We start from the raw sequence: 19,443 nt of genomic DNA, 5'->3' as shown, positions 1-19,443 counted from the left end.
CTGATTAATTTGATGCTATTAAGTGAAATACGGGCTGTGAAGGAGGAAGTGATTTGTGGTATTGCTCTGCTTTATACTGATGTGGAAGCTATGAAAAAATCCATTAATGGTTTGGAGCACTGCCTTTCCACATGCTCAAATGTTGTTACCAGTTTGCAAACAACCCCACGCCACCTCGGTCTACAAGTAGCCCGACTACAAGAAAAATGTCTTGATATAGAAGGGCGAACGAGGAGATCGAATATTCACATATTAAATGAGGCAAGGAGCCCATGTTCAAGTTCTCCTGTCTCCATTTCAAAGTTGTTGAAAGAAGTCGTGTATATGGAGAGGGACGTTATGCTATATTGGTCGCATTGTTGTCTTCAGAAAAGGGGGCCAGATGGCAGACTTCGTGTCATCGTGGCCAAGATACAAGTCCAATATCATTTAGACTGAACCGGTACAGTAGGTTTGATCTGTCTCTGAACCAAAGCGATATTTTGGAGCACATATTCAAATGTTTCTATTTGTTTCGTACCTCAACATTGTCAGTATACGTGTTTTGTTCTCATGCGCCGTTTTTAAAATTTTTCTTCGTAATTCTGTGTCAACAGTGGAACAACCTGTTGAAGTAGCTCTCCTTATTAAGCATTTTAATGTGTAGATATTGCTACGTAGGGTTTATAAGCCACCTTGTTCTGTTGGGTGAAATGGGTTGGGAACTAATTACACTTAATGTCAAGATATTTGTTTCTTTGTGTCACAGTGAGCTAATGACGAGGCATTTCTTTGCTATACTGTGGTCTGCCCTCTGAATGCAAATGTATCTTGGTTTATTCAGAGACCTTATATGGTTTATGTACATCCAAATTACAGACATGCAGGCTGCTAGGTAAAAGTTTTGAGCTGGAATGTAAAATCTTTAAACCACCCAGTAAAACGTAATAGAGTGCTATCCCACTTGAAGCAGCTTGGGTTAGGAATTGCCTTTCTACAGGAAAGGCATCTGCGCAGACCTGATCACTTCAGATTGAGAGGTGGGTGGGTGGGTCAGTTATACCACTCCACTTTTAACTCTAAATAAAGACGAACAGAAATACTTATTAACAAACTGATTCCTTTTGTTATGTCAAGTGTGGAGACAGGCAGACACAATCTAGTAACAGGCAGACTGTACAATACTCCGGTCATTCTTGCTAATGTCTATACGTCAAATTGGGGTGACACTTTCACAAATCTCTTTTCCCGACTACACAATGTGGATACAGATCATCTTTTTTTTTGGGGGGGGGGGGGGCATGAACTGCTGTCATCTTTGAACCGAAGCTCACCCGCCCATCTTGCCTCTAAATCAGCTAATTCATATGTCATGACTGATGTATCGAGGAGCTATTCTTTTTTTTCACATGTTCATAAAACATCCAAAAATGACTTTTTTTTGGATAAAAACCTTCTACTCTTGGTTACTGACTGTATCATGCCATTGTGATATCTGCTCATGCCCCATTAGCAATGACTTTAGTTATATCAACCACACTCTGTGATTACCATCCTTGATGTCTAAACACGTCGTTACTTTCTGATGAATGTTTTGTCAAGTTTATTTCAAAGGAAATATCTTTGTTTCTGGAATATAATACCAGCCTGGGAATGTCCCTCTCAACTGTTTGGGAGTCAATGAAGGCATATTTAAGAGGACAGGTAATATCTTACTCCTCCTTCATTAGGAAAAATCTAACAAAACGCCTTGAGAAACTAACATGATATTTTTAGGTTGGATAGGGTAACGGCAAAGTCTCCATCTCCAGATTTGTATAAACAACCTCTTCTTATGCAAGCAAAATATAATCTCCTATCTATAAAACAGGCTGAAAATGTGATTAATAAAATTCAGTATAAAACATATGAACATGGTGGAAGACTGGGAAGATTCTTGCACATCATTTACACCAAAAGACAGCAAATCAGTCTATAGCAGAAATAACTGATGAATCAGGTATGAAACGTGGATCACTCATGGATTAATATGTGCTTTTTCAACTTTTACTCTAAGCTTTATACTTCAGATTCACTTAGGGTTGAGTCTGCTGGAATGGATTTTTGATGACATAAGCACCCCCTTAGTTGATGCTGAAGCAGCAAAACAGTTTGATGGTCCTCTTTGTGTAGCAGTTTCTAGCTGTAGTAAAGTCTTTGCAAAATGGGAAATGCCCAGGACCTGATGGGCTCCCTAGCGAATTCCATAAACAATTTGCTAAAGAACTTGCTTTGCTCTTGCTTTCTGTTTTTGAAGAATCGTTTGCTTCTGGCTCACTACCTCCAACCAAAATTTGTAATATTCCTTGGACACAATTTTTCAGATATCTACAGCTCCGTAGTTTTATTTAATCAAATTACTCCTAATTTTCCATCTTACCATCTAAATCTCTTCTGGATGTTATTCTTGAAATTAGCCTGAACACTCAAAATATAATTGCCAAAGTATATTCCATACTTAATTCAGAAAATCTAGAGACTCTAAATTATTTTTTAAAATATATTAAAACAACAATTGGAGGAGATTTTAGATATACAGATATCTGGGGAAACATGGGAAGGTATCTTGCATAGAATACATTCCTCTTCAATTTGCCAAAGACATATTGTGATGCAGTTCAAGATTGTCAACCATCTGCATTGGTCCAAAGTAAAACTCACAAAAATTTCACCAAATGACCCCATGTGTGACAGGTGCAAAACAGAAATAGACACCCTCTCACATGTTCTGGTCATGCTGCAAATTGACCTTCTTTTGGGAATCGATATTCACTTTCCTCTCAGGAGTTTTGGAAACCTTGATTGACCCCTCTCCACTAGATGTGATATTTGAAGTGATATCAAAGGACGTTTGTATAAATACTTGAGCCAAAGGTATGACGACCTGTGTTGCTTAAATGGAAAAATAAGCCCCTACCTGCATTTAATCATCTAATCACTGGTAAAAAGACCTCTGAAAAAAAAAAAAAAAAAAAAGATTCCTCGCTGGTTAGATACTACAAAGCAATATGATTGCGAGCCTAAGAGAAGGATTAAAGTTAACACCAACATTGTCTGCTAGCGAATTCTATAAGAAATTTTCGAAAGAACTTGTTTCGCGCTTGCTTGCTGTGTTTGAAGAAGCATTTGCTTCTGGCTCACCACCTCCAACCATGCGCCAGGTGGTCATATAACTATTCCTCAAGAAAGACAAAAATCGAGTTGAATGTTGCTCTTATCATCCAGTCTCACTCCTTAACGCAGATTGTAAAATATTTGCTAAAATGCTTGTTCATAGACTGGAAAATATCTTACCCATAGTCATATCTGATGGTCAAACAGTATTCTTTATGGTCCCACATTGTCTGACGTCTCGGAGATATTACTCTCGCTAGATGCTGAGAAGACATTTGACCAAGTGGACTGGGATTATCGCTTGCAAACACTTGAGGAAATTTGGTCTTTGTCCAAAATGTGTGAGATGGATTGAAGTTCTTTATGTTTCACCAATGACAGCGATTCGTACAAATAACGCTTTATCTTCTTTTTTCACTTTGGAACATAGTACAAGGCAGGGTGTCCCCTGTCACCTCTTTTTGTTTGCCTTAGCCATTGCACCACTGGCTGCTTTGTTATGTAATGAGACAATGATTAGAGGCATGCATAGGGGAAGACTAGAGCACTAGGTCTATTTGTATGCAGACGATATGTTTTTGTACCTGTCTGAACCTTTATTTAGTTTACCAAGGCTAATTAAAATATTGAATAGCTTTGGTAAAGTATCTGGATACAAAGATAACCTACAGGAGCGTGAACTCATGCCGATAAATCAGGTGATCCAGTCAGCTGCAATGAGTCAGTTTCCATTCAAAGTAAATACCAAGAATGTTTAAATATCTAGGGGTCTGGCTCACACATAGGTTTATGGATCTTTATGAAACCAATTTTCCCCTCTCATAACAAGCTTGAAATAAAATCTTTCTAACAAAATCCTTTTTTATCCAGATTGATAAATTAATTATTGGGTTCATATGGAATTAAAAAAAAAATCCTTTTGTAATTCGTAAAGGAATACTGCAAAGACACTGGTTACATGGTGGTTTGTCATTGCCAAATCTTCAGTATTATTATTGGGTCTGTAATATACAGTCACTGTTATACTGGATCGACTGCCCGAATGATCAAATACAAGTGGTTATTTTTGGAGAGAGAATCACACAATTCTGTCTAACTATATGTTTTGCTCTGTTCATGTGTTCCTGTGCATGTGCCTATATCTGCATATACAGTCAATTAAATTGTGAAACACTCTTTTAAAATTTGGACACAATTTAAATATGCTTTCTCAATTAAAGAACCCTCAGTACATGCTCCTATAGATAGAAATCCCATGTTCACCTCCTCATTGATTGATAGGGATTTTAATGAATATGCAAAGAAGGGGTTTTCCAAAGTAAAGGATTTCTTTACAGATAACAATTTTGTTTCATTTAAACAGCTCAGCAAAATTTGTAATATTCCTCTCACACAATTTTTCAGATATCTACAGCTCCGTAGTTTTATTTCATCAAATTACTCCTAATTTTCCATCTTGCCATCTAAATCTCTTCTGGATGCTATTCTTGAAATCAGCCTGAACAATCAAAAATATAATTGCCAAAGTATATTCCATACTTAATTCAGAAAATCTGGAGACTGTAAATTATTTTTAAAAATATATTAAAACAACAATTGGAGGAGATTTTAGATATACAGATATTTGGGGAAACATGGGAAGGTATCTTGCATAGAACACATTCCTCTTCAATTTGCCAAAGACATATTGTGATGCAGTTCAAGACTGTCAACCGTCTGCATTGGTCCAAATTAAAACTCACAAAAATTTCACCAAATGACCCCATGTGTGACAGGTGCAAAACAAAAATAGACACCCTCTCACATGTTCTGGTCATGCTGCAAATTGACCTTCTTTTGGGAATTGATATTCACTTTCCTCTCAGGAGTTTTGGAAACCTTGATTGACCCCTCTCCACTAGATGTGATATTTGAAGTGATATCAAAGGATGTTTGTATAAATACTTGAGCCAAAGGTATGACGACCTGTGTTGCTTAAATGGAAAAATAAGCCCCTACCCGCTTCTAATCATCTAATCACTGGTAAAAAAAAAACAACCTCTGATCAAAAAAACAAAAACAAAAAACATTCCTCGCTGGTTAGATGCTACAAGGCACTATGATAGAGAGCCTTGGAGAAGGATTATAATGAATACCAACCTCACGTCTGTTGGCAGAGTTACTGTTCCTGTACTGGGTATGAAAGATTATAGTGAATACCAACCTCACGTCTGTTGGCAGAGATACTGTTCCTGTACTGGGTATGAAGGATTATAGTGAATACCAACCTCACGTCTGTTGGCAGAGATACTGTTCCTGTACTGGGTATGAAGGATTATAGTGAATACCAACCTCACGTCTGTTGGCAGAGATACTGTTCCTGTACTGGGTATGAAGGATTATAGTGAATACCAACCTCACGTCTGTTGGCAGAGATACTGTTCCTGTACTGGGTATGAAAGATTATAGTGAATACCAACCTCACATCTGTTGGCAGAGATACTGTTCCTGTACTGGGTATGAAGGATTATAGTGAATACCAACCTCACATCTGTTGGCAGAGATACTGTTCCTGTACTGGGTATGAAGCAACTCAGAGACCAGATGGGACTAATCTGGGATCTGGGTATTTTTCAGTCTCCTAACCACACACAAAATGGTTCTCGATCTGAGTGAACGTTCACTTTATCTGGGTCGAATAATGATTCAGCTCAGCTGCCATCGACCTCAGTGAAAACAAGAGGAAGGGCCCCACCAGCTGCCCTTCATATGGGAAAAAAATGATTGGAGTACCCTTCTAGTGGCCCTATAAGATACCTTAAACTTGTACTTCCCTATGGGTGCCTTTCTAGTGAAAAAGGGTGCCATTATGAAGTGCCAGAAAGTGTGGAAAGCAGCTGATCTGCTGCTACTATTAATTAAGAGGGATATTTCAGTTGTCAATGATGTCTTTGACGTATATAAACATATGGCCAAAAGAAGAATTCTGCCACCACCCACCATCTCCCTTACTGATTATAATCTAAACCATAGCTTTCTCACTGATGTCATAACATCTGTGTGTTTGTGTGTGTGGGTATGTTTGCGAAACAAAGGTTAATAGTTCCCTCTGTGTTTTACTTTATTTTAGGAATTTGTGAAATTAATATTTTAAAGGTTTATTGTTTCCCTTGTGTTTTATTATAGAGGCATGATTATACTTTTAATCTGGGTTGCCTAATAACAACTAATAACCATCCTTATCAAGGATGAGTGTCTCATCTTACATGATGCATTTTGCACACTGATAGGGCCATGTGTCGTGCAGGAGGAGCTCTTATTTTTTCAACCCTTATGAACAGTATGTCACAACTTGCGTGATTTGGCCCAACATGAACAATTTGGATCTCACTATCAACTATCTGCTCATGAGCTCTAATCATATGTTGGCTGTATATCACATAAACATATAGACCTTGCCAGCATATGCATCACTAAAAGTTAACACATTATAACTAAATTTATTTAAAAAAAATCAAACAGTTGAATTCAATCACTGGGGAAGGTTATGATCCATAAAATACCAAGGGTGATAAAAAAACGTAATTAATTATTATTTTTTTCATATTTAAATTACATCACAATATAATCAAATATCAAAGTTTCACCTCTGCCGCATAAATATATCATTATTTGTAAATCTGCTTTCATGGTTACACTTTGCACCTTGAAATGACTGGCAGAAGAACAGGGCGATAATCACTGTGCAATGCATCTGATGTAGTTGGTGGTCAATGGTCCTTTCTATTTGACTTCTTGTTAAACAGTGACAAAAAGGTCTGTGCTCTATGTCTGCTCCTGCAATATAAAACCCTTCTTTAACCCTTCTGGATGCTTATTTTTCATACCATTTGCACTAAGCCTGTAAAGACAACATGGAGTTTGTGACTTGGCTGAATGTATTCATTTTTATGACTATAACTGGTAAGTCCTGTTGATTTTGTCCTGTTTTTCTTAAGTTTTGATTTAAGTCCTGTTGATTTTCATAAGTCTTTTCTTCACTGAACACTAAAAACACTGCTTTGGAAAAGCATCTTTAAAACTTATTTTCTAATTAAAGAATATTGATTGACTTTGCATTAGAGAAAGTCATCATGCCTGTATATTTAATGATGTGAGAAATTACATTGATACACACAGTGAAATCCTGAGTATTGAATTAATACTTGAGGTATTAAACACATACAGGATTTGTTTAAGTTCAGCTGGACACATGAATATTCCAAGAACTGATTAATCACTGGATGCTTTGCTGAATAATGAATCAATGAGTCAATATGGAAGTTATAACCCAAAGCAAACAGAAGGTATTAGAAAACATTTAGTCAAAATTGCATTTGACAGATTGAATACTTAAGAAATTTTACTTTCATGAGAAATTGTGTTTCAGCCTGTGAAAATAGTGAAATTAGGCAAGTGATTATTACCTCAATAAGGGTGAGTATACTTGCACTTGTAAAAGGGGTACAATTATTATCATCTTCGTCAAGAAATTTTGGCACTACAGAGGGAGCGAGAGGCGAGCGAAAGTTCAAAAATCTTTATTCTCCACGACAAATACAAAGTAAGCGGGTTGCAAGGCAGCAGTGTGCAAAATAAACAAAGGAAAGAAGAATGTAATAAAAAGGCTTGCACGGGATCCAGTACTGAAGACAGTTCGGTGAAAACTCGCAGGCAACGTGCAGCGGCGGCGGCAGGAACCCGTGGGCTTATACAAGCAAACGAAAGAGGGAGAAGTGAGGAACAGGTAATGCAGAGCTATAGTGACGCAGACGCAAAAGCTAAGAGTGAGATTTATTTACGGCCAATCCAAAAGTCTGGGTCAGTAGCTCAGTCCAAAGTCATGGAACACACAACTAACTCTCTCAACATAAAAACAAAACAAGGCTAAAGGAACGGTGCATACAGAGACTACAGACAAACAAGAGCAAGGAAATAAACCAGAAACAAGTGAAACGAAGGGCAGAATTAACAGAACGAAAATGAGAGCACATGGAGAAAACCAGAAAGTAAACCACAACAGAAGACGGGACAGGGTAGCTAGGTTGACACCAACTGTGACAACTAAAAATGATTCTTAAGTACCAAGAATAAAACTATGGATGAATAAATATAATTCTTTATTCAATATCATTACATTTATTATATCCAACTGCTTCATATTATTCTTCATAATATTTTGTTCCATGTATTATTATTACCTTTGATCCATTATCTCTCAGCTCCCTAATTCTGCCCCTCTCCCATGTTGTTTTTTGGGACACTTGTTGTTTTGCCTCATCCTGAAATATAACAAGGGCAGATTCTGAAGATAAGTGGAATTAGGAAACTGAGAGATAAATTTACCAATAATAAAATAAAATAAAAATAAATGTACTTTTAAATAAAGTAAAATTATTTTAATCATATTTACTGTTGTGGGCATAGAAAAAAGGAGAAAGCAAATTCAAGCAAAAAAAAAAAACCTGAACATAAACTAATAGGAACAAAAGAAAAGCAACATAACAAAAATGACAAACAGACACCAAACACAAAAGGTGGATTATAAAAATCAGAACATAATGACAAAACCCACAGGTGGTGTGGACAATGAGGTGAGACGTCGGGCGTAGAACAAACCTAAAGAAACAAAAGCCATGTCCAACGCCACCGGTGCTTGACAGAAGCTACTTTCAGGGGGGCAACGTCACAGTACCTCCTACCAAACGCACACCTCCCAGCGCCTGTGCACTCTGGTGGCAGCAAAGCATTTCTTGGAGGACACAATGTCTCCCAAGGCATGGAGGACTTTATATCTCACAAGCCCTGGGCATGGCAACACTGCATCCATGGAGCATAATGGATACCCTCCTTCTCCATGGAATTCATTTGAGGTCACCTGGATGCATGCAGGCGCAGAGACGGCAGCCTGTTTCCTTGACTGGACCGCTCTTGGACTTCCTTTGTTGATCCCCTTACATGAACAGGGTGTTAAGACCTTTGCGTCAAGGAGACTCTCTTCACTGACTGAGCGACCGCCACCATGAAAAACACCCTGGGCAGGGCTCCAGACATACTGGCCTGTTCACATAGCAATCATGCATGAATCAGTTATCCCCTAGAAAGCAGGGCTCAGGGTTCCACTAGGAAAACATTTCCGGGGGGGAACCCCTTCTCTAGAGCCATGGGGGTTCTGGATACCAAGCTCGAGGTCCTCCAGGACAGGCTACTGAAGACTTGGGTAGATGTCTTCTTTGGGTGGAACTCATGTCATGAATTCCTTGCTGTCTCAGACAAGGAAGTTAGATCAGGATAGTAGTAGTTTCAGTGTCCCCGGTGAGCATCAGGGAACCATCCATCCTTCCCGGGTGTATTCCTGGACTTCCATGCCTGCACAGGGAGTTCTGGGGCAGAATAAGCCCCCAGTGAGCCTCAGGGAACACCACAGCTGAGACCACCATTTTCTGAAACTGCTAAATTCTGCGAGACATTTTTGCTTTCTGAACCTAAGTTATCCACCTCTGATTTTAGACCAGGCTTACATTTGTCTGTTTAGGGCAGACTAGCAAATCCAATCACCCCAGAATATATTAACTACCATGTGTAGAAACTCTCAGGGCAGACATTAAGGTCACAGAGATCTGAGCAGAAAATACAATCAGTGAAATGGCCTCACTTACTATTGGACCTCAGTTATTATTACAGATGTAATTTCCCCTTCAAAACAATTCCAAGCCTCGTTCCTCTTGTATCATCTTGCTTGCTTCACCAGTTCTTTCACAGTTTCTGCAAACTGTTTTAGATCCCACTTGCCTACTTCTTTGCAGGTGTTTCATCTTTACCTCAGTGCTCTGAAAGTAACCTGACCATCAGTGGAGGCGATTTCACCCTCTCCAAGATGTATATTGATGGAAGTATACTGAGATACCACTGCCCAGAAGGTTATTATCCACATCCTGTGAAATTACGGCAGTGTTACAGAGGGCGTTGGGATCCTGCACCTACCAGAAAACAGCCAGAGTGCAAACGTAAGCAGCACATCATTCTTTAACACTTCTCCTAGTCTCTCATAAATGACACATTGTCCTTCATTCTAGATATTTGTCTCACTATATTTTCATTCTTTAGGGGTGACTTGCCCTAATCCAAATGTTCTGAACAATGGAATCGTGGACCCCTACAAGAGGATTTACTACATGAATGACACAACAACTTTTAGGTGTCACTCTGATTACACCTTCCGTGGCTCCTCCACCCGTGTGTGCCAGGCTAATGGGAAGTGGAGTGGTGGCACACCCGTTTGTAGTCGTAACTGTACGTAAAGAGCTTTTCCACTGGTTCTGCTGCTTTTCATACCAAGCTAACATGTGTACAATCATTAAGCCGCAGCTAGGAAGGCGTCTCATGTTGAAATGTACCCAACCCACAGCTGACCACTGCCCTGATCCCGGCATTCCGCCTGGTGCCAGCAGAACAGGCCACATCTTCAACATCGATGATGCAGTTACCTACCGTTGCCATAACAACCTGAAATTGCTGGGTTCCAAAGTTCGTGTGTGTCAGGATGATGGACAGTGGTCAGGGCAAGAGCCAGAGTGCTACGGTGAAGAGTCTGGTCTACACATATCATACTGCTGCACATCACACTGAATAGCTTTCAAATGTAACGTGTTATCTACGAATAATATAAATTATGGTTTGTACAACCTTTACCAATATTGGAAACAGGCATTTAGTCAGGCTGCCCCATAAAATAACTTTTGTAATAATTATTACATGCACATGTAATAATTATTATTTACACATGTAACAATAATTATGCCCTGAGATAAGGCAACAACCTGTGGCCTTAGTGCCACTAAAATTGGAGTTGCAATATTCTATATGCTATGAACTATAATGAGTGTACTGATGTCACCTTTACTGTGTTCTTCATTTTAGCTGATTTCACGTATGACACTCCAGAGGAAGTAGCAGAGGCTTTTAGCAGTTCTCTACAGACTACTTTAACAATGAATGAGGAAACAGGTGTGTAGACTCCACAGCTCACATTTTGTAATGACTTTCATACCTTAAAACCTGAAAAACAGCACACCTCTTTTATTTGTAATGCATTATTTCATCTTCCCATTTCAGAAGTCTACTTTTAAGATTTATTTTAAGTGAATAATGATTATTTAAAGGCCCAAGACTTAAACCTTCATTTTCTTTTCTAATTATGTTAATCTTGCTCTTCTTTACACACCATGTGCATATATAAAATGTATCCTATGAATACAAAATCCAGTAAATGACTGATTTATTTAGACAGAATTTCTGTCCTTTCTACTGCAATTAAGTAGAAATAATGTTGTGTAATGCTTGCATAAACTTTACTCAAGGCTATACTACACTACCATTTAACTACAGAAAACTCAGGGGGCGTCAATAGGTTATTTTGCAGTGAAGTCTAAGACATTCTTCTCCATCAACAGATCTAGCCCTTTGTGTCTACAGTAAGTTTAAAGTTTGCTTATGAGAAGATTAATACATTCATTGTTGGTTGATTCCCAGCATCCCTGCGTAAATCATTACATTCAGCTCTGCTTGCGTTGTGTAGCAGGCTGTGAGTTTCTGGCAGCAGATTGTCAATCAAATGTCCTCACTGGAATATTAGGACCACGTCCAGAGTGTTTTCAGATAGGATTGATGAGCCAACTTAGTTGGGTTTTGAACAGGATTTTATCATATTTTCCTTATGTTTTTTACTTCAGAATTTGCTGAAGGTGTAATATAACACTCTACATACACAGATTATTGTTTTTAAAATATGTTCTTTATCTTTAATGCACACATAAAATTCACACCACATTAACAGTACACCTGTTCTTACATGTTTCAGATAAAGAAGGGAAGAGAATCAAACTGGAGCAGGGGGGAAAACTTAACATCTACATTGCCCTGGATGCATCTGACAGCATAGAGGAAGAAGATTTTAATAAAGCAAAGAATATCATTAAGCAACTTATAATAAAAGTAAGTTAATAAGAATGTTGGAATTCTTGGTTTTCAATTTACGACTCTTAATTCCAACACTTGTGACTGTTTTTATTTGTTGTTTTTTTCTGTACTAATATCTATTAATTTCTCATTCAGATTTATTCTAGATGTATGTTATTCAGTTACATGGCAAATACTTATAGAATGTCTGGAGTCCATATGAACTGTAAAGTCCAGTTATTCTCTCATTTACTCTCATTATCTGTTCCAGATTAGGATGGTCTCACATCAATTTAATCTTTACTGGATTTAAACTTAACCTTTTTTATCAACAGATTCGCTACTATCAGGTTTCCCCAAACTATGAGATCATTATTTTTGCCACAGATGTGACAAGAATAGTTAGTATCACTGATTACAAGCAGCGTGATGATAAAAAGCTGGATACAATTCTTCAGGATCTGGATAATTACAAATTTGATGGTAAGCCTTTGGTAATCATGAGGTTCATCTCTTATTTTGGAACATTTGGTCCTAAAAATTCTGGTGTGATTTTTAAATTACGTACTGTCTCTTTTCATTACAATTGTTTTGGCAGCAAAAGGAAACAATGCAGGAACCAACATTGCTAAAGCCTATGGAGCAATTTTGGACAGCATCAGTTTTGAAAAGGCCGGAAATAAAGAAGGCTTAAATGATACACATTATGTCATAATCATGTTCACTGATGGTAATGACTTTTTTATTCAGTAGTATTTATCATAATATTTAATGTTACTGTAATGCTGCAGGTTGATTGAGTCACATACTGATAAGCCAAATAGCATCTTTATTAGTAGAGGGACAATCCAAAATCATAGTCAAAAATCAGACCAGGATCAACCATGCAACCAAACCAGGCAACCAAATCAAAAACGGAAAATCCAAAAACAAAATCAGGTAATAGCAAAACTGATCAATGCACAGGGAGCATGTTAACACAAGAGAACTGCTCTGTATGCTCAAGGGAGCAGAGGCAATACTTTGCAGTGATGCAGCTAACACATAGGACTTAAATAGTGCTAGAGAACATGTTTCACATCTGTATTCCAGGGATGATGCTCTCCCCTGGAGATTCTGGGCAATGTAGCGAGGAACCGTAATGGTAACTTTGTTGGCTAGTTACTGTCAATGTAAACTTATAGTTCTTGTTTCACTGTCTGCAGGTGTTTCAAATATGGGAGGGAAACCCAAAGAGAAGGTTGATGAAATCAAACAAATTGTGTACAATGGACAAGTTAAGAAACGGGATGAATATCTTGGTGAGAAAACCCTGCATTATATAATATACAGTTTGGATTCCTCTTTCTGTACTAGCAATGAATTTTTATTACTAGTGCTCCTAATTCTGTCAATAAATTCTCCTATCCATTAGATAGAATTTGTGCATTGTGCATTATTCTTTATATGTAAGCCATACCGTGCTTTTAGAGACAACCAAAATACTATTTAAATGTGAAAAAGATAAATTAGAATATCTGATCTTAAAACACATAAATACATAAAAACTTTAAAAAGTGCACTTTGATGGTCCACTGACACAGATATTGTCACATTTCAGATCTGTATGTGTTTGGTGTGGGTGATGATGTGCAAAGAGAAGACATTGATGACTGGGTAACAAAAAAACGGGATGAGAAGCATTTCTTTTTACTCCAGGATATGGAAAATGTGGAAGAAACCTTTGATCAAATGATTGGTACTTCTGTACTTCTCTCTGTTGTAGAGCTCATACAACTTTTGCATCACCATTAGTTGGCTGCATCATTATTACACTGCTTTAGTTGTAGTGAATTTTACTGTGCATTAAATAGAGAGATAGAGAGTGAAAGAGAGAGAGAAAGAAAAAGAGAAAGAGTGAAAGAGTGTGTGTGTGTGTGTGTATGTGTGTGTGTGTGTGTGTGTGTGTGTGCATGTATCACACTATTTATTTTTTTCTTATATAGATGAGAGCACTAGTGTGAGCCTGTGTGGACTCTACAAAGACTATCACGATGGTACTCAATCAACCATGCGCCGTGGATACCCCTGGCTGATAAAAATTGATGTGACAGTGAGTATATCAAATAAATAGTCATTTGAACTATGTAATAATTGTTGCTGTATTGAGTTTATAAGTAAAATTAAAATATATATTCAGATACGATAAAGAAACTACTTTGCCTCTGTATTTTTCTTGATGTCTGTCTGATTTTGTCAGCTATGAAGAAAAGTTCAAGAATTTTTCCTTTTCTTGTTCTCCACAGCATGAGGATGGTACAGTAGCCAACTGCTTAGGATCACTGGTCACTCCTACATTTATTCTAACTGCAGCCCATTGCTTTAGGTTTGGTGATATACCTGAAAATATTAAAGTTGGGGCACCCAATGTTAGAGGTACCATATGCAGTTGAAAAAAAACAGTCCTTTAAAGAAGTTTGAACAAAATAAAAATCCACAAGGATCATAAAATGTCATAAATGCTCTTTTTAATCCTTTTTTATTTGTGATCAGGCACCGCATTACCAAAAGTGAAGGAATACATACCTCACCCCAAATTCCAAATCAGAGATAAAGTGAAGGAGGGAATTTCAGAGTTCTATGAGTATGATGTTGCTCTCATTGAACTAGAGAAGAGTGTAATAATTGGTACTGATCTCAGGTAAGCAATCTGAGTGAATCCAACATCTTAATTTCAGTTTTCATAACATCCCATAACAGCATGACAATTATATATAACAATGACAATTACATGTGTGAATATACCTAGCCCGAGGTATATGCTAACTTTGTATTCTCGGTTACTTGTATACTAGAACCATATGCATCCCCTGCACCAAGGAGACGAGTGGGGCTCTAAGATTGTCTTCCAGTGGTGTGACTTGCAAACATCATAGTGAGTCAAAGACATCACTGAAAAACACATTTAGTGTTGATGTAGATATTAATGAGACAGACAGAAACTATAAAAACCCCAAAGAATTATGAAAAAAATCTGTAGGGGTGTAAGATTATTACATAGCCACCTAGCAGTTATGTCACATTAAACTTAAACGGAGGTTTAATTACAACTATGAAAATTGTTTTCTCTTTTTGTTCTTACAGAGGAAGAGCTGATGAATAATGATCTTGTAAGTGCTAATTTCATGTCATCTAAGAAAAAGGATGATGTTGTTCCAAAAAGAAATGTCCAAATCAAACAAGGACATAAGGTAAAGACATCTTACAGTCTATTGTTTCTATGATTCAATTTATTATTTTAACTTCATGCAAGTGCCCAGCATGCCTTAATTATTGAAAAACTGTAGACAAGTGAAAACTCTCAGGGACGTTTGGCAGGAGTTGTGGTTTATGTCTGTTTTACAAGACCAGCATCCAAGACGGGAGTGCAAATGTCAAGGAAGAACAGGTCCAGTTCAGACATTGTCTAGCTTGTTCTGTTGTCAATATCATTCCACTGCATTCTTCTTGGAAAATTCCCACAATTCACTTTTCCTGCTGGATTTTCTGAAATTTTCAAGTGGACATTGAAAATGCAACTTTGGATTTATTTTATTGATGATTTTGTTGGTCTGCCAGGTGGCGGTCCTAGAACAGGCATTGTTGGTCACTGATTAGCTCAGTCCAATTGTTGAAACACACATTTGAGGCGGTCTAACTGACCAGATTTCAATAATGTTAGCTGGCAAGCATTGAGCAATCTTACAGAAATCTGGTGATATGAATGTTCTGGGTTTTTCACAAACTTGCCCACCTTTCCATTTTGGGATACAGAGAAGCAGGTTAGTTAAAATAGGGTGTTTATACTTGCTTAAATTATTATTGTTATAGATATGGGTGTAATTTTGCTTTGAAAGGTGCTGGGGATAAGAATGCTTACTGGTTGTTGCATTCAATTCTGCTGCCCCTCAAATTTGTGTTCCATTTAAGAAATCAGTACATGTGCATTCGTCAAAAAGAAATCTGGGAGTCAAAGGAAAAGGTTCACGAAATGTTTTATGGCTGTGTCTGTAAAGCCTAACTGTGATGAACAATACAAGGACCATCAGCACTATGTCTTAAAGTATATTTGTAGTATGATTGTTTTCTGTTTTGATAAAAATAATTTGTTTCCTTTCACAAAATGTCAGTTATGCACTGTTTAGCTTATTATCTCAGTGGTTTCCTATGGCAGACGTTAATGCTGTGTTTAGTAGGATTGCCAGTGTACCAGGCGTTGTTAGGTTCAACACGACTATTTCAGGTGAGCCCTGCTAGTGTTGTCCCTTATCACATCAGCTAAGGAACAAGGGATCATCAGTCTAAGAGGGCAGGCATGAATCATGGTTGAGAACTGCAGTGACAAGGCAGTTGTAGTTTATAGATTGCTTGGTTCACACCAGAGAACTGCAGTCTACAAAACCAGCCAGTAGGGGATTGCTGGAGTGAGTTCAGAATGACTTGATGGGCATCAGTTACAGGCGTGGACATGGTGGATCAGTGCACGATCTGGGCAATGCTGTTCATGGATGATGTCATCCAACCTGATGCATGGTGCAGAAGGCAAAGGCAGTTTGGCTGGTGAATACGATCCCTGTTTAAGCTGGAGCAGGCACTCGCCTCTGTACTTGCCATCAGAGGGATGGCAGAAGGTGGCTTTAAACTGTGAGGTGGTTAAAGCTACCTTCTACTTAGACAGAGTGGACTACACAAATAAGATGTTCATTTCGAAGGGAAGTTCAAACTGTGCAGGGACTGGTGTACAACAGCTTATCAGTACAAATGATGACTCAAGTTTACTCATCAGTCTCATCAAAATCATTGTGGCCTTGCTTATATTCTGAGAGAAGTTATATTAAGAGACGTTCAGTCTGCTTTAGCGCAGGTGCTAGTAACACCAAGGTCAGGATTACCAGAGAGCACACATACTGATAAATATGTCACTGTGGATACGAGCATCTGCTAAATTCCTTTAGTGCAAAAGTATCAAATATGCACATGAGAACTCACATTATTGCAGAAACTCAAGGTATCTGTGCAATGTGTGACACTTTGTATGATGTACAGCCACTTGAACACACAAATGTAAGCTGTAGAAAAAAAACCCTACCTTTATTAAACATAAACCCTCTAGGCTAGACTTTTTAAAGGAACCTATATTTAACTTAACAGCTCTAGTACATTTAACATTAGAATATAAGCCTGTACATGCTTCTTTCTCCCAAGCCTCAGTTATTAACATAAACCCATTAAAAAGCTTTCGTTAAAGGTGTAGGACCTAAAAACATTATGGTTATAGAGAAACATCAGCTAGAATCTTTATACCAGTCTTATCTGTGAATAGCTAAGCAGTGTGTCAAATGTACCCCTAATCAGTCCTTTGTATGCCACTACACAAAGTTAAAAACATCTGCTAATCTCATACTGTTTCCACCTTTTCCTTAGAGGGCCTCATGTATTGAAGATGCCAAAAAAGAATTAAATATCACAGATGAAAAAGCAGCGAAGATTATTACAGAAAACTTCCTGTGCACTGGTGGGGCTGAACTAAATCAAGTAGATGATATTTCATGCAAAGGTAATTTACCTTAAGTTGTTTGCTAATACACATGTCTGGCAGAGCTTCCCAGAATTAGACCAACTGCACTATAATCTTGGAATATAATATCAAATGGAAGATCTGTGTTGATATGATTACATAGTCTATTTGAAGATATCAGTTACATTGTAATTTTGTTTCACTCTAATGTCTGTTACTTCCAAACAGGTGATTCTGGTGGTGCTACATTTATAGAGCAAAAGTATCGTGTGATTCAGGTCAGTGTTTAAATCACCTCCTGCCCTCAAACTTTTATTTTTTGATGTAGTATTGCATTTAAATGTCTGTGAGCAGATGCCTTAAATAAGATGCCCCAAATAGTTGAACTATAAAATGTTTATGATTGATCTGAAATTTGCAGTCTAAGACCATGTCCTAGGAGAACTGTTAGTGTAACTGTTTGTTTTTTAATAGGTTGGAATCATCAGCTGGGGATTGAAGGATGTATGTAAAGACAAAACACAGTCTATCGAAACAGCCAGAGACTTCCACACAAACCTCTTCAGTCCAGAAGTGCAGGCTTTCCTTAAGAAATACCTGGGTGATGGAAAAAGAGGTGCTCCTCTAACATTTTTGTAAATCTAGAGACACGGAGGTCTGCATACAGTTTCTGGAAGTGTGTTATTTGTCCTCTTTTCTTAATAATACTTAATACTTAATAATAACACTGGTTTTTCATTACTGCAAGTCTGGAGCATTTATGGACAATGAGCCACAATAAATCATTTTGTATGTTGATTAAGATAATGTCCTGCATTTATTTACATAAGACCATTGCCTAATAATTACTGGAGCTCTAAGAACTAGAGCCTATCCTCAATCCAATTCCTTATTAAATGATTCCTCATTGATTAGATGCTACAAGGCAATTTGAAAGAGCACATAAGAAGGATTATAGTGAATACCAACCTCACATCCGTTAGCAGAGATATCGTTTCTGTACTGGGTATGAAGCAACTCAGAGACCAGATGGGACTAATCTGGGATCTGAGTATTTTTCAGTCTCCTAACCACACACAAAATGGTTCTCGATCTGAGTGAACGTTCACTTTATCTGGGTCGAATAGTGATTCAGCTCAGCTGCCATCGACCTCAGTGAAAACAAGAGGAAGGGCCCCACCAGCTGCCCTTCACATGGGAAAAAAATGATTGGAGTACCCTTCTAGTGGCCCTATAAGATACCTTAAACTTGTACTTCCCTATGGGTGCCTTTCTAGTGAAAAAGGGTGCCATTATGAAGTGCCAGAAAGTGTGGAAAGCAGCTGATCTGCTGCTACTATTAATTAAGAGGGATATTTTAGTTGACCACAATGATGTCATTGACGTATATAAACATATGGCCAAAAGAAGAATTCTGCCACCACCCACCATCTCCCTTACTGATTATAATCTAAACCATAGCTTTCTCACTGATGTCATAACATCTGTGTGTTTGTGTGTGTGGGTATGTTTGCAAAACAATTGCTAATAGTTCCCTCTGTGTTTTACTTCAGAGGTATTTGTGAAATTAAAATTTTAAAGGTTTATTGTGTTTTATTGTAGAAGCATATTATACTTATAACATGGGTCACCTAATAAACTTTATCAAGGATGAAGACTCTCATCTTACATGATGCATTTTGCCCTTTTTATCCCCCCCCCGCCCTTCAGCAGTCTGCCACTGGTGATTGGTTTTCTCTTTTTCAAGGGGACAGAACCTCTCCAAGGGCTGGACAGTAATTATTCGACAATTGCTTGCT

General features: G+C 37.9%; 1 protein-coding gene across 1 annotated transcript; it reads left to right on the top strand.

Moving 5' to 3' along the window:
• Positions 1-6,918: 6,918 nt before the first annotated feature.
• On the top strand, positions 6,919-18,451 carry LOC118241545 (complement factor B-like). Its single transcript, XM_081718936.1, has 18 exons — positions 6,919-7,074; positions 9,957-10,157; positions 10,258-10,443; positions 10,559-10,732; positions 11,071-11,157; positions 12,011-12,144; positions 12,444-12,591; positions 12,707-12,838; positions 13,314-13,409; positions 13,709-13,846; positions 14,094-14,200; positions 14,394-14,523; positions 14,641-14,788; positions 14,943-15,022; positions 15,232-15,338; positions 17,551-17,683; positions 17,873-17,922; positions 18,119-18,451. The coding sequence occupies exons 1-18, from the start codon at positions 7,026-7,028 to the stop codon at positions 18,281-18,283; spliced, it is 2,265 nt and encodes a 754-aa protein (XP_081575062.1). The 5' UTR covers positions 6,919-7,025; the 3' UTR covers positions 18,284-18,451.
• The last annotated feature ends 992 nt before the right edge of the window (positions 18,452-19,443 follow it).

Source organism: Electrophorus electricus, chromosome 8 (assembly GCF_041902795.1).
Source record: "Electrophorus electricus isolate QZ-2024a chromosome 8, ASM4190279v1, whole genome shotgun sequence".
Taxonomy (NCBI): Eukaryota; Metazoa; Chordata; class Actinopteri; order Gymnotiformes; family Gymnotidae; genus Electrophorus; species Electrophorus electricus.
This window is presented reverse-complemented; position numbering and strand designations above follow the sequence as displayed.

Bases quoted from the DNA above. Each gene is read 5' to 3' on its own strand.
- LOC118241545 (XM_081718936.1), top strand. From the start codon at position 7,026: ATGGAGTTTGTGACTTGGCTGAATGTATTCATTTTTATGACTATAACT. The intron at 12,592-12,706 runs GTAAGCCTTTGG...TTGTTTTGGCAG, and splicing joins GGATAATTACAAATTTGATG to CAAAAGGAAACAATGCAGGA. The intron at 13,847-14,093 runs GTACTTCTGTAC...TTTCTTATATAG, and splicing joins AACCTTTGATCAAATGATTG to ATGAGAGCACTAGTGTGAGC.